The sequence below is a fragment of the Protomyctophum bolini genome (genome assembly GCF_963924005.1).
Source record: "Protomyctophum bolini genome assembly, chromosome: 16".
In the NCBI taxonomy this organism is placed as follows: Eukaryota; Metazoa; Chordata; class Actinopteri; order Myctophiformes; family Myctophidae; genus Protomyctophum; species Protomyctophum bolini.
The window spans coordinates 14,016,781-14,032,932 of NC_137877.1; the positions used below are offsets into that span (position 1 = coordinate 14,016,781).

Consider the following 16,152-nt stretch of genomic DNA (forward strand, 5'->3'; position numbering starts at 1 on the left):
TAGCTGTTGTGTGTGTAGTTGACAACAATAAAGAACTTGAACGAAAAGCTCTTTGTATTTGTGTATTTGAATGATATTTTTTTTCTGCATTTAATGTGTAACCCATGAAGACCTGAGGCCAATTCTAAAAATGTCTACGAAACATATAGTATATAGTATATAGTATAACATATAGAAACAATAGTTTTCTGAAAAACGTAATGTGTCTATGTCAGTGGTTTTCTATGTCAGTGGTTTTCTATGTCAGTGGTTTTCTATGTCAGTGCTTTGAAACATCAAGCACCCCCAACACTATATGGATAGATAGATGATAGATAAGATATCGTTGCTGTCGGGAGGAAACCTCATAACTCCAATTTTGAGGTTTTAGATTTCTTTCATAAATCGATGCTATTGAACACCCTTTACGTCTGTGTGTTGTTATGAACATATTGAACCAATGTAAAGTATCAACTCCATTTGATCCTCAAACTGTCAGTAGAAACACTTAACTCCACTGCTCTGTGGGGGCACTGACTGCCGCTCAGCAAAAACTAGAAAAAGTTCACTTCACTGAAGTTTCACTTCACCACTAATAATATGAAAAAATTGCGCAATTTCTTTCTACTCTGTCTCTTTTTTCATGCAACATGCAACTACAATACATGTTGCATGTGATACATGTTGTAGATAATACAATTATTTCAAACTTTACGTCCAGATTTTTGGCAGGGCCATATAGTTATTTCGTCGCAATGCGTTGTGAGCTTGTAGATCAGCACAGCATTTGTTTAGTTTTTTGTTGCATTGGCTTATCTTCATGCTAATACTGTTCATCTTCACCGTCTTGTCTGGCGTCGCTTCATAGGCTTATTCTAACCACATGAACCCTATAGCGTCTCGATTTTGGAACAAACGTTTGGCAAAAACAGCCGATCGACACGCTTGTACTTCGGCTATTTTCAACCATACTGTATGTAGGCTAGTGTAGAGGGGGAAAAAGAGGGGCCCGGTATACATGCAATATAAGGTGGGATTGTGCACGTGTGCAGGGATGCACTGTGTGACTACTGTGGATGAGAGGGAGACGGAGGGGGAAGGGGGTTGACCTGCAGTGGTGATGGGTCCATCTACAACAGTGGGTCGGGACCCATTTGTGGGTCCCGGACAATTTATTTGGGTCCCTTTATTTTTGGTTTCCTACATTTTGTTTTTAATTATTATTTAAAAAACTGTTGAATCACCCCAAAACATCCCCAAAAAGCTCACTTTTTCATTAATTAAAGCCAACATTGAATGATAAAAAATAAAAATAAATAAATCAAAGGCGGGAAGCTTGTAGATCTGCTATTTTCACGTGTTTGCGTCCCGGGCAAAACTATTTAATTTCTCTTTTGGGTCTTGTGCTAAAAGTTTGGGAACCACTGATCCTGATGCCTGATCTAAACTCCCACTGCTCCACACCACCACCACTCCCATTGTTTCTGATACACAGTACCCCACCCCCGTCATCCATTTCTTCCTCCGCTCTGCACACCTCTGTTTCTCACGACAGCTTTAGTTTTGCAGTAACCTTTCACGCTTCTTCGATTCTCAGAATCGCTATTCGACCGGTTATATGAGACAGACTCGCCAGGTTTGAGAGGCCGCATGGTCGGTACACTTTCCGAGGTTCCGCCCGTATTCTGACGTGTTAATTTCGTGAATTACCGTAATAGAAGGATTTGTCTATAATGCATCGTAGAAATGGCTTTCACAGGAGTAGAAGGATATGGCACATATTGAACATTTCCGCGGGATTTGTTTCCATAAATTATTTTTGAGCCAACTTTAATTTGCTGAATTTTGTATTTAAAAAATGTTTTGATTATAATTTTTTTCACAGTGTTTTACTCCCCTATCTATATAAAGTTTACCCATATAATCAGTGTTGAGTGTTGACCATGATGGAATGAGGGATGGGACCAAATGAACCCCCGACGGCCAGCGCTATTCGCCCAATAAACGATCAGCGTTCACTTTACTTTATGCTGCTATACTGTTGGTGTGATTAAAAAAATGGTTCATGGTGGTTACAAAAAAACTAAATCACATCTGCACCAGCCCCCCCTGGTGCATAAAAACAATGACCAACAATGGAGGAATGGAAAACATACATGGAATGTCAACATGACACTACCACGTACCTCCCAAAGTGTCACTAAATACAGTACCAGGACCATATAACCCACTCCGACTGCCTCTCATGTCCGGTTAATTATACCTATACATTCTGTACACGTTTGAAGACTCACCTCTTCAGACTCCTCCTTATAGCCCCTAGCACTTGCCATACAGTAGCACCTACCCTAATAGCATTGATGACCTTACAGGCTTATATAAATGCTAAAATGTCATTTAGATAGCATGTTATGTATTGTCCACATATATAGTGTGTCAGTATGTCAGGTCACATAGTGTGTGTGTATAGTTTCTATAGATTTTGTTTGGATATTCTACTGTTACATAATAGTTCTTGGTTTAGCTACAGTATGACCCTTGATTGCTATTTCTATGCATTTGATGTATTACCTTGTGTTTTCCTATCTTACTGTACATCTCTCTGGATTAAGAGTGTTTTGTAATTGTACAAAAAAAAATGTAATGATTGTGACCGACCTGAAATTGAATCAATATAACTAATTATAACTAGTTAAATATCTCAGCTGAAAACAGCTGATCTGAAAGATCTCTACAATACATACTCGTGTATGAATGAATGCTTTAGAGCAGGGGTGTCGAACTCAACTTGGGGCGAGGGCTGCATTGGTCAAAAGGTCACTTGATGGGGGCCACAACCAGTTGCAGACGCACGCTCGATGTCTCAAGCCCAACACACACCGGCTCCGTCCGACGCGGCGCGTCAGCGCACGTCGGACGCCGCCGGTGTGCGATAGGTTCATTGAAAATAATGGAGGCGGCTGTTTTGATGCGCGGCGTTCGCAGACGGTGTGGGAGGCCCTTCAGTCAGTCACTGCTATAATATCTATCTATCTATCTATGTATGCTCAGACCCAGCCAGCCAGCCAGCAAGCCACACACATAGTGCTCAGACCCAGCCAGCCAGCCACACACATAGTGCTCAGACCCAGCCAGCCAGCAAGCCACACACATAGTGCTCAGACCCAGCCAGCCAGCAAGCCACACACATAGTGCTCAGACCGAGCCAGCCACACAAAGCTCCGTAAGGGAGTGGTTGCACCACTCAAAAAATCTTCAAAAAACTGAAGAGGCTACTGGAGATTGGAGAACCTGATTTGGACATGATCTGATGCAGGACAATGTCACTATGACAGAAAGAGAAGATGGGTCTTCGCACATTCTCACACACACACACACACACACACACACACACACACACACACACACACACACACACACACACACACACACACACACACACACACACACACACACACACACACACACACACACACACACACACACACACACACACACACACACACGACGATGTCCCTATAATGTGCACGGCACCGTTCCACTTCATCATATCACGCAAGAGACGCCACACACCAGTATGGAAGAGAGATAGTCACTTACTCACTTGTTGTAACTTGTAGGGATGCCACAAAGTGACCATCAGCCAAATTGAATAGTCGACAGCTCTGCCGATTAATAATCGATTAATTGAACCCACCCCCCATATTAATCAATATCAGATAAAACGTATAAGATTTTATATTATGCACATGCCATGGTCACATAACCATTATATGTTGAGTGCATGCTTTGATGGTTACAGTTATATAATCAGTTTTGATGAGTAAACCTTTGTGGAGATCTTCTCAGTTCTCATTGTATGCTAGTTACTGCCATTCAGGATGGAAAATGAAATCCATTTGGATTTGGGGAGAAGTAGTTTCATAAGGGGCTGGTATGAAGTACTTGATATAAAGAGAACATGTTCAGTTCACTAGTCTACACTCTACTCTACACCTGCCTTCATTTCATCTGATTGTCTGTCTGGCAGGCACTTAACAAGCAATCGTTAACTGTGTCTGTTAGAGAGAGGGGCAGAGAAGAGTGGCTTTGCTCAACTTGATTTATACTTATATTCTCCACTCTGATGAAGGTACATGTTCGATATATCATGCAGCCTTACTTATAAGCCTATATTTCGTCTATTTTTTTTGCTTGAGGCAGGCGGGCCACATTAAATGACATGGCGGGCCACATTTGGCCCGCGGGCCTTGACTTTGACACCCATGCTTTAGAGCCTTGAGGAGGCCATGTAGGTGGAGGTGAACCTCAGAGGAACTTGAAGCTGCTGGACTCTGTCCACTCTGCGGTTCCACTGGTGCTGTGAACGGGGGCATAAATTCCCCGCAGCCTCCATGTAACTCACAGTCGTCTCCCCGTAGTTTGGCTTTTGTTTTGACGGTGGGATGCAGGTCGTCATTCTGACACCACGATATCAAGCACTTTCACTTCCTCTGCGCACTATACTGTACAGTATGTAGGCCAGGAAGGCTTGATTACATGTGCATACGTGTGTGTGTGTGTGTGTGTGTTGATGACCAGTTCACACTGCAACCACTTGAACCACCCTGTCGTCAAACTTTTCCACGTTCCACCTTTTCAAAATATCGTTCCAGTTTTGACGCATATCAGAAATAGCAGGAGCTCACGTCGCATTGCAAACTGGCAATTTTTGCTATTGGTCATACAGCAAAACTGTTAGTATTTAAAAACTGTTGAATCACCCCAAAACATCCCCAAAAAGCTAACATTTTCATAAAATAAAGCCAAAATTCAATGATTAAAAAAATGAAAGGCGGGAAGCTTGTAGATCTGCTATTTTTATTTGTTTGCATCCCGGGCAAAACGTCTAATTTAAAATAATGCTTTGGATTTCAGGTTGTTGCCCCCAGGGTACGATTCCACACTGCCGCCATTCTCCATAAAATACAATGCAATGCAAGCTGGGTGCTTTGACCTTGTTTTTAGCCAATCACAGTGAAAGAGACATACTATAAAAGAGTCCTGAACAGCCATCACCAGCATCAACTTGCGTTTGCCTTCAGAGCTGACTTAACAAGGTATCCAGAGATTCCAGACGCAGGAGCTGAAAACTGTCATATAGCCAAGATGAATTTTCACGTTATTCTAATCGTCGCCACCATCATAGGCAGAAGTAGTCAGCTGACACTGAGTGACTGTGGTACAATAGGACAAGCAAGGCGTCCAGAATTCACTGACATCGAGGTGACATGTGGCACCGACTCCATCAGTCTGGCAATCCAAGCCTGCCCTATCGTCTACACCGGCTACAACGAAACGCTGATGATTGTGAACCATATGTCGAACCCAGCCTGCAAGGGAACCCTGGATTTGTCTGCATCTCCACCCGTGGTGCGTTTCAACTTCCCCTTGAACAAGACCCATGCCTGTGGAAGTGGCTTCAGGACCACCAGCGCTGCCGGCACAGGAGTGTTCTCAGACTTCTCCAACATCCAGACAGTCAACGTCAGTGGCATTGTGCGATCCTCCGATCCCACCACAGGGACAATCACCTACAATGCTGAGATGAAGTACTATTACTCCTGCGCCTACCCCTTAGAGTACCTGATCAACAACACCCAGATTGATGTGTCAGCCTCCTCTATTGCATTGAAGGACAACAATGGCAGCTTCATCAGCACCCTGCGCCTGCAGCTGTTCAGCGATAGTGCCTACACAACGCCCCTGGTGATGCCACAGAATGGAATCGAGCTGAGGACCAAGGTCTACGTAGAGGTGAAAGCCACCAACTTGACAGGGCAGTACAACGTGCTTCTGGACCGGTGCTACGCCTCAATCTCCCCACTTCCTACCAACTCCAGCTTCTTCAACCTGTTTGTACCCTGCGACGTTGACCAGCTCACCAGCATGAACCAGAACGGCATCAGCCAGAGCGCCCGCTTCTCCTTCCCGGCTTTCCGCTTCATGGAGCAGCAGAACGAGACCGTCTCCACCTACTACCTGCACTGCATCACGCGCCTGTGCGAGGTCAGCACCTGCAGCAGCTTCATGAACTGCAACAACAGGAGAAGGAGAAGCACAGACGATGAGCCAGCCGACTTATCCCAACTCCACACCATCACCTCCCCGGAGATCGTCACCCAAGACGATGTCATCACCAATGGCCAGACCAAAACACACAATGTGAACTCTTCCACCGGGCTTAGTGCTGCTGTAGGTGTTTTAGCCTTCGTGTGCATTGTTGCCCTCTGCATCGCTGCCGTCTTTTACAAGAAGCTCAGGAGGTGAAAACAAACCTTCTAAAGCTGCAGGCGGGATAATGGGGCATCAGGCTATAGGCTAAATACTGTCTTTTGAGGTGTACCATATCCGCCAGATTGTCTAACTTTGTGTGCTTGGTTCATCTCACAATATTTGCTTGCCCTTCATAGGTTAAAAAGTGTAGGGCTATTTTAATTTTAGATGAAGAAGGAATGTGTTTGAAATGTGTATATAGTATATGTATATAGCAAAATTTTGAAAATAAAAATAAAATATATAAAAAAAGGTTCATAAATACAGTTTTAATAAGTGTATGGAATGTTTTGAAAGGGCCGTCAATGTACCTTCCAAAGTATTACTGTTTAATTTATTGAATTTATTGAATTAATTAATCTTCTTTGCTTATACTTTGTGTACTTTATGTACTTTAAAGTGTAACATTTATTCTTGAGTCATCTTGACTCGTTTCTATCATTTCTTTTTCACACATTGAGGTATGCTTGGAGTACAATAATTTCACTGCCTGCAATGTTGCTACTAGCTGTTGTGTGTGTAGTTGACAACAATAAAGAACTTGAACGTAAAGCTCTTTGTATTTGTGTATTTGAATGATATTTTTTTTCTGCATTTAATGTGTAACCCATGAAGACCTGAGGCCAATTCTAAAAATGTCTACGAAACTAATAGTTTTCTGAAAAACGTAATGTGTCTATGTCAGTGGTTTTCTATGTCAGTGGTTTTCTATGTCAGTGCTTTTCAAACATCAAGCACCCCCAACACTATATGGATAGATAGATGATAGATAAGATATCGTTGCTGTCGGGAGGAAACCTCATACTCCAATTTTGAGGTTTTAGATTTTTTTCCAACAGACTCGTCTTGATCACATGACTACAGAGATCATTTGTACCGATTTGCGTGAGATTTGGATAAAATCTGTGCGACTAACATAAGCAATGTGTTTTGCAGAAATCTGCCTCATGGTGGCGCTATAACCGACAGATGTGGAGGGATGCAGGGACAATGTTTTTCCATGGCCTCTAGGTAGTGCGCATACATAAGTTGTATACAGATCGATGCAGATATAGCTAAAAACAGGAATTGCCCTGTTATAGCGCCACCATGAGGCTGATTTGGGGGGGGAAATAGTGGCATGTCATCCTCGGCCTTGTGGAAATGTGCGTGTATAATATCACGGAAATTGCACACTGCGTTTGTGATTTGTGGCATTTTGTTCGAAACGGATCAAATCATGCGAGCTTTGGAAGCCAATCTTAGCCAATCAGGATGGAAGATGGGAAATGGTGCAGATCCGTGTTGAACACATGACTATGGAGATAGTGTATACCGAATTGTGTGATGTATGGATAAAATGTGTACTAGTAATCTACAGAAATGTGTTTTGCCTAAATCGGCCTGATGGTGGCGCTATAACAGGTCGTTGAGGAATATTTGTTGCAGAGTGTGTGTGCAAAGTTTGGCATGGATCGGGCCAACAGTGCCGGAGATTAGCCGCTAACGGACGGACAGAAGGAAGGAAGGAAGGACGAACACACGCACGCACACACACACACACGGATTCCGGTAAAGTGGTGATAATATAATGACACATGCAAGTATCTGATAATATACAAAGTCACAATACCAACTTTTATGAGGCAGTATTGCTTTAAGAAACATAAGATTTTCTGAAAAATGAAGATTTTGGAGTTAAGAGGTTTCCTCCCGACAGCAGATATATTATAAAATTATATTATCACCACTTTACCCGAATACAGCTCAAGTGGAGTTAGGAGTTTTTTTTTGTCAAGATAGTTCTCATCAATGACAGAGAAAACTCTTAACTGTACTGACAATGTATCTCCAAGTTTGATTATCTGTCTGTCTCTCACTCACATGTACGCACGCACACACACACACACACACACACACACACACACACGCGCAAGTTTGATTATCACACACCCTCTTTTAGTATATGTGAATACATTTGACTGAGACACTGCCATTGGATTGTTTTTAATTTTCGGGGGTTTTTTCCATATGAAAGCAGGGAATCATAGCTTTAAATTGAGATATTGGTTGTTCAGTTTGGCCCACCAGCTTTGGAGATATGGCTTATAGAGTAATGTCTTGCAGAAAACGAGTTGAGAAAACAGGCTTGAAAGGTTCACTTCTGTGGTCTCTAACATTACACCTAGCTACATATTTAAGCATTTATTTCATATTTACATGTCGATTTCAGCTCTGACATTTATTTCAGACATGCTCTAGTATGTGAAGAGTCTGTTTGTGCTATAAACTCATTTTGGAAAAAAAAATATATATATATATATATATATGTTTTTCTCCTCTGGTGAAAAGCTGGAATTTTCGCGATGGCAGTCTCTCAGTCAAATCTGGTCACATATGTCTGTCTGTCTCTCTCTCTCACTCACATGTAGGCCTACACACACACACACACACACACACACACACACACGTTTGAAAAGCACTGACATAGAAAAGCACTGACACATTACGTTTTTCAGAAAACTGTTAGTTTCGTAGACATTTTTAGAATTGGCCTCAGGTCTTTATGGGTTACACATTAAATGCAGACGTTTGGCTGGGCTACAGCGTTTCAACAAAAATATCATTCAAATACACAAATACAAAGAGCTTTTCGTTGAAGTTCTTTATTGTTGTCAACTACACACACAACAACTAGTAGCAACATTGCAGGCAGTGAAATTATTGTACTCCAAGCATACCTCAATGAGTGAAAGATAAATGATAGAAACGAGTCAAGAATAAATGTTACACTTTAAAGTACATAAAGTACACAAAGCAAAGATGATGAATTCAATGAATTCAAAAAATTAAACAGTAATACTTTGGAAGGTACATTGACCCTTTCAAAACATTCCATACACTTTCACATATTAACTGTGTTTATGAAACTTTTTTTATATATTTTCTTTCCAACTTTCCATTTCCTCCTTTTGTATAAAGTAAAAGCTTATGAAGCGCTTACATGCATACATTAACAACTATATACACATTTCATTCACATTCCTTTTTCATCTAAAATTAAAAGTCCTACACCTTTTAACCTATGATGAAGGGCAAGCAAATATCTCCCCCAACAAACAACAAGTGAGATGGACCAAGCACTGTCCTCCACCAGAAAAGTTAGACAATCTGGTGGATATGGTACACCTCAAAAGACAGTATTTAGCCTATAGCCTGATGCCCCATTATCCCGCCTGCAGCTCGAGAAGGTTTGTTTTCACCTCCTGAGCTTCTTGTAAAAGACAGCAGCGATGCAGAGGGCAACAATGCACACGAAGGCTAAAACACCTACAGCAGCACCAAGCCCGGCGGAAGAATTCGCATCGTGTGTTTTGGTCTGGCCATTGATGACATTTTCTTGGGTGACGATCTCCGGGGAGGTGATTGTGTGGAGGTGGGATAAGTCGGCTGGCTCATCGTCCGTGCTTCTCCTTTTCCTGTTGTTGCAGTTCATGAAGCCGCTGCAGGTGGAGAGCTCGCACAGGCGCGTGATGCAGTGCAGGTAGTAGGTGGAGACGGTCTCGTTCTGCTGCTCCATGAAGCGGAAAGCCGGGAAGGAGAAGCGGGCGCTCTGGCTGATGCCGTTCTGGTTCATAATGGTGAGCTGGTCAACGCCGCAGGGTACAAACAGGTTGAAGAAGCTGGAGTTGGTAGGAAGTGGGGAGATTGAGGCGTAGCACCGGTCCAGAAGCACGTTGTACTGGGTTGTCAAGTTGGTGGCTTTCACCTCTACGAAGATGTCGGTCCTCAGCTCGATTCCATTCTGTGGCATCACCAGGGGCGTTGTGTAGGCACTATCGCTGAACAGCTCCAGGCGCAGGGTGCTGATGAAGCTGCCATTGTTGTCCTTCAATGCAATAGAGGAGGCTGACACATCAATCTGGGTGTTGTTGATCAGGTACTCTAAGGGGTAGGCGCAGGAGTAATAGTACTTCATCTCAGCATTGTAGGTGATTGTCCCTGTGGTGGGATCGGAGGATCGCACAATGCCACTGACGTTGACTGTCTGGATGTTGGAGAAGTCTGAGAACACTCCTGTGCCGGCAGCGCTGGTGGTCCTGAAGACACTTCCACAGGCATGGGTATTGTTCAAGGGGAAGTTGAAACGCACCACGGGTGGAGATACAGACAAATCCAGGGTTCCCTTGCAGGCTGGGTTTGACTTATGGTTCACGATCATCAGCGTTTCGTTGTAGCCGGTGTAGACGATAGGGCAGGCTTGGATTGCCAGACTGATGGAGTCGGTGCCACATGTCACCTCGATGTCAGTGTATTCTGGACGCCTCGCTTGTCCTATTGTACCACAGTCACTCAGTGTCAGCTGACTACTTCTGCCTATGATGGTGGCGACGATTAGAATAACGTGAAAATTCATCTTGGCTATATGACAGTTTTCAGCTCCTGCGTCTGGAATCTCTGGATACCTTGTTAAGTCAGCTCTGAAGGCAAACGCAGGTTGATGCTGGTGATGGCAGTTCAAGACTCTTTTATAGTATGTCTCTTTCACTGTGATTGGCTAAAAACAAGGTCAAAGCACCCAGCTATATGCTAACAATTGCATTGTATTTTAAGGAGAAGGGCGGCAGCGAGTGTGAAATGAAACCATATGGACCCGTAGCAGTGGTTCTCAAACCTTTTTAATTTCAAGGAACCCCCCCCCCCCCCCACCTCCTCAGTGTCACTGGTGTCACTTATCACTTTTCACTGTAATTGTTCTGTCCCCTGTATTATGTTTACTTGTCTTGTATTGTATGTTTTTGTATGGATGGTTTTATTACCACTTTTAAGAGTCTGCTCATGGCACTACAGATAAAAAATTGCTTCTGGCTAACTCTGGCCCATTTACATGGATTTGAAAAATCAAAAAATGTTGATTAATATGCATTGTCCCAGTTAAATAAATTCAATATATAAACAAACTACAAAAATAAATCAGGCCGATTCCCATAACAAGTCTGAGAATGTACAAATGGAAATATGGGTCCAGATGGTTCCATTTAGGAGTCTATTTGGTTCTATCAACTTGTTTCATATTCATTCATTCATTCACTCAGTATGTAGAGATCTTTCAGATCAGCTGAGATATTTAACTAATTATAATTAATATTGATTCAATTTCAGGTCGGTCACAATCATTACATAATCACCTGATAGTCTAGTAGCGAGCCCATAGAGCCCCATTGTGAACCCGGACATGTTGAGTACACCAAGGTTTTTGAATATTTTGCGTTCTATAGGTTGCCAATTATGAAAATTGCCCAACATATGCAAGTTAGCATCCGGCAGTTTCTACATACTGGGGACCCGGGCCATACTAAACATTTCTAACATAAAACGTTGGTGTACTCAACATGTCCGGGTTCACTTTTTGGCCACTAGGCTATGATTGTATTTATTTCAGTATAATCAAAATGATTTAATCCTTTCATTTCCATTCATCTGCATGAGGCTGAATGAACAGGACTGTCATATTTCCGCCATATATTTGGCATTTTAGGGCAAACTGCGCACGCATGGACACACGCATGCACATTGCACACACGCATGCACACACGCACACATGCACACATGCACACACACACACACACACACACACACACACACACACACACACACACACACACACGCCAAAACTCTTAATCCAGAGATGTACAGTGAGATAGGAAAACACAAGGTAATACATCAAATGCATAGAAATAGCAATCTAGGGTCATACTGTAGCTAAACCAAGAACTATTATGTAACAGTAAAATATCCAATCTATAGAAACTACACACACACTATACGTTGCCAGGTCAGCAATGATCTGACATACTGTATGTCGACAATACATAACATGCTATCTAAATTACATGTTAGCATTTACATAAGCCCGAAATGTCGTCAAGGCTATTAGGGTAGGTGCTACTGTATGGCAAGTGCTAGGGGCTATAAGGCGGAGTCTGAAGAGGTGAATCTTCAGACGTGTACAGAATGTATGTAAATTCACCGGACATGGGAGGCAGTCACAGTGGGTTATATGGTCCTGGTACAGTCACAAGCATTACATAATCGCCTGATAATCTAGTAGCCAGCCCATAGAGCCCCATTGTGAACCCGGACATGTTGAGTAAACCAAGGTTTTATGTTAGAAATGTTGAGTATGCTAACTTGCATATGTTGGGCAATTTTCATAATTGGCATAATATGTGACCATACCAATTACAACCTAGAAGGCAAAATATAAAAAATGTCATCATGCTTTATGTAGCATGTGAAGTGTCAAACTAGGGGTTTTTCATTATGCTGAATCCATTCCAGGCATTAGTTTTGCAAAAAAAACCTCATTGGGTTAAAAACAGCCAATGCCGTCATCACAAATTGATGATGTCAGCACATTTGGGGCAAGTGGGCATGGCCGTTTTAAGCCCAATGAGTGTTTTTTTGCAAAACAATGCTTGGAATGGATTCAGCATCATGAAAACCCCCTATGTCACATGCTAGATAAAGCATGATGACATTTTGAATATTTTGCGTTCTATATGTTGTTAATGGTATGGTCATAAATAATGCCAATTATGAAAATTGCCCAACATATGCAAGTTGGCATCTGACAGTTTCTACATGCTGGGGACCCATACTAAACATTTCTAACATAAAACGTTGGTGCACTCAACATGTCCGGGTTCACTTTATTGCTACTAGGCTATGATTGTATTTATTTGAGTATAATCACAATTATTTAATCCTTTCATTTCCATTCATCTGCATGAAGCTGAATGAACAAGACTGTCATACAGTATTTCCGTCATTATTTCCATTGTCATATGTTTGGCATTTTAGGGCAAACTGCGCACGCATGCACACACACGCACGCGCACACACACTTTTGTTCAACTAATGCCAAGCATGTTCTTTGGTTAAATGATAATGTATGCCTGTCCTGTTCAATGGTTTACTGTTATGTAGCATTTTGTACAATTACAATTTAGGCATTTAGCCAAAACTCTTAATCCAGAGATGTACAGTAAGATAGGAAAACACAAGGTAATACATCAAATGCATAAAAATAGCAATCTAGGGTCATATACTGTAGCTAAACCAATAACTATTATGTAACAGTAAAATATCCAAACAAGATCTATAGAAACTACACACACACACTATACGTTGCCAGGTCAGCAATGATCTGACATACTGTATGTCGACAATACATGTAACATGCTATCTAAATTACATGTTAGCATTTACATAAGCCCGAAATGTCGTCAAGGCTATTAGGGTAGGTGCTACTGTATGGCAAGTGCTAGGGGCTATAAGGCGGAGTCTGAAGAGGTGAATCTTCAGACGTGTACAGAATGTATGTAAATTCACCGGACATGGGAGGCAGTCAGAGTGGGTTATATGGTCCTGGTACTGTCACAAGCATTACATAATCGCTTGATAATCTAGTAGCCAGCCCATAGAGCCCCATTGTGAACCCGGACATGTTGAGTAAACCAAGGTTTTATGTTAGAAATGTTGAGTATGGGTCCCCAGCATGTAGAAACTGCCGGATGCTAACTTGCATATGTTGGGCAATTTTCATAATTGGCATAATATGTGACCATACCAATTACAACCTAGAAGGCAAAATATTAAAAATGCTTTATGTAGTATGTGATGTGTCAAACTTGGGGGTTTTCATGATGCTGAATCCATTCCAGGCATTCGTTTTTGCAAAAAAAAACACACACACGCACACGCACACGCACACGCACACGCACACACACACACACACACACACACACACACACACACACACACACACACACACACACACACACACACACACACACACACACAGTTTTGTTCAACTAATGCCAAGCATGTTCTTTGGTTAAATAATAATGTATGCCTGTCCTGTTCAATGGTTTACTGTTATGTAGTATTTTGTACAATTACAATTTAGGCATTTAGCCAAAACTCTTAATCCAGAGATGTAGCCTACAGTAAAATAGGAAAACACAAGGCAATAGCAATCTAGGGTCATATACTGTAGCTAAACCAAGAACTATTATGTAACAGTAAAACATCCAAACAAAATCTATAGAAACTACACACACACACTATACGTTGCCAGGTCAGCAATGATCTGACATACTGTATGTCGACAATACATAACATGCTATCTAAATTACATCCTAGCATTTACATAAGCCCTAAATTACATAAGCCCAAAATGAAGAGGTGAATCTTCAGTAGTGTACAGAATGTATAGGTAAATTCACCGGACATGGGAGGCAGCCAGAGTGGGTTATATGGTCCTGGTACTGTATTTAGTGACACTTTGGGAGGTACGTGCTAGTGTCATGTGTTCATGCAACGCATGTTGGTATGTATATACCTGTACCTTTCAACAACCTGGAAAGGCTGCTCTCTGCTCAACCAGCTCCACAATATCCGGCTGTTGAAAGAGCACTGGTGACGACATTTACTTCTAGAACCAGTGTTGAATTTGACAGCAAATTTAGATTTTAGTTTTAGTCTCTTGAAAGGTTTTCATTTAGTTTTAGTCACATTTTAGTAATCTGGAATGTTTTAGTGTTAGTCTAGTTTTAGTCGACAAAATATCATAAGATTTTAGTCGACTGAATCTACAGTTGATTTAGTCGACTAAAATGTATTTTGGTGGGCCTGGATGCCGTCGTAAAGGCTGATTTTACACTTTCTGAAAATAGCCGATCTACAAGCTTGTATATCGATGTAAAATCAAGTGTAAAATCAAATTACTTGTCTTTTAGTTCTACTGCATCTCTTCTCCTAACCTTTTTGTCTGGATTTAATTTGTTATTAATATATTTAGTCTTAGTTTTAGTCATCATAGCTTATATTTTTCATTTATTGTCCATTTATTTTTTGTCAGTGAAAAGGTAATGACAAAAAAAAAATTGTCATAGTTTTAATCGACGAAAGCAACACTGTCTATCTATACTCTAGAACCACACATAGCCTCCTGAACGCATTTAGACTGGGAAAGCATGTGTCATTTTAGATCTTAGCTATATAAGCAATATTTTTACACATTTACACATTTCGTGTCACCATTTACTCCAGGTGCTCTTTCCTCAGTGCCAGGCAACATGCACGGAAAAGGCAGCAAAGAAGACCCCGTGACTCGTCCATTTTCCAGCTGACGATCCTTCGATTTTTTTATTGAGCTACAAACATCGTCCCTCACCTCATATCACCTCATCTGAGCCTCAATTCAGAGAAAACGCAGCTAAGGATCGCCGCCATTTTATTTCTCTGTTTGCCTCCGTGTATGTTATTATGCTCTGTAATGTGAAGCACTTTGGTTCGACCTCGGTCGTTATTTATACAATACTATAAAGATCGTAGAGAAACTCCTTATTTCCATTTTCTAACATTTTTTGTAAATTAACGCCCTACTTGATCATACTACAGCATCACACAGAAGTACCTAAAGTATTCGATCTGCCACTTTTGCTATTTTTTTTAAAGTGGAATCCTGAAAAGTAACATTGGACATTATGGGGTATCCAATATCCACCTGCCAGAGATGAGTAAATCGGTATAAGGTTAAGATGGCTTATGGAATCAAATCCCGACGAAATGTTCAGCAATATACTTCTACTCCTGTGAAGGCCATTTCTATGATGCATTAGACAAATCCTTCTATTACGGTGATTCGCGAAATTAACACGTCAGAATACGGGCGGAACCTCGGAAAGTGTACCGACCATGAGGTCTCTCAAACCTCATATTGTAACCAGTCTAATGAGCGAGACTAGGCTAGGGTTCATGTGGTTAAAATAAGTCTATGAAGCGATGCCACATGCCACATGACGGTGAAGA

At 41.6% G+C, this 16,152-nt stretch overlaps 4 protein-coding genes across 4 annotated transcripts in view; 2 read left to right on the forward strand and 2 right to left on the reverse strand.

Moving 5' to 3' along the window:
- The window catches only part of man1a2 (mannosidase, alpha, class 1A, member 2), a 475,750-nt gene that overhangs the window by 458,639 nt on the left and 959 nt on the right, over nucleotides 1-16,152 (forward strand). The gene's annotated exons all lie outside the window — the stretch shown is intronic.
- The window catches only part of popdc2 (popeye domain cAMP effector 2), a 357,428-nt gene that overhangs the window by 30,400 nt on the left and 310,876 nt on the right, over nucleotides 1-16,152 (reverse strand). The gene's annotated exons all lie outside the window — the stretch shown is intronic.
- Nucleotides 5,128-6,288, forward strand: LOC308330826 (zona pellucida-like domain-containing protein 1; the record flags this gene model as incomplete). Its single annotated transcript, XM_080785901.1, has 1 exon — nucleotides 5,128-6,288. One exon carries the CDS (start codon nucleotides 5,128-5,130, stop codon nucleotides 6,286-6,288), a length of 1,161 nt encoding a protein of 386 aa, XP_080642027.1.
- On the reverse strand, nucleotides 9,533-10,690 carry LOC308330828 (zona pellucida-like domain-containing protein 1; the record flags this gene model as incomplete). Its single annotated transcript, XM_080785903.1, has 1 exon — nucleotides 9,533-10,690. The coding sequence occupies one exon, from the start codon at nucleotides 10,688-10,690 to the stop codon at nucleotides 9,533-9,535; it is 1,158 nt and encodes a 385-aa protein (XP_080642029.1).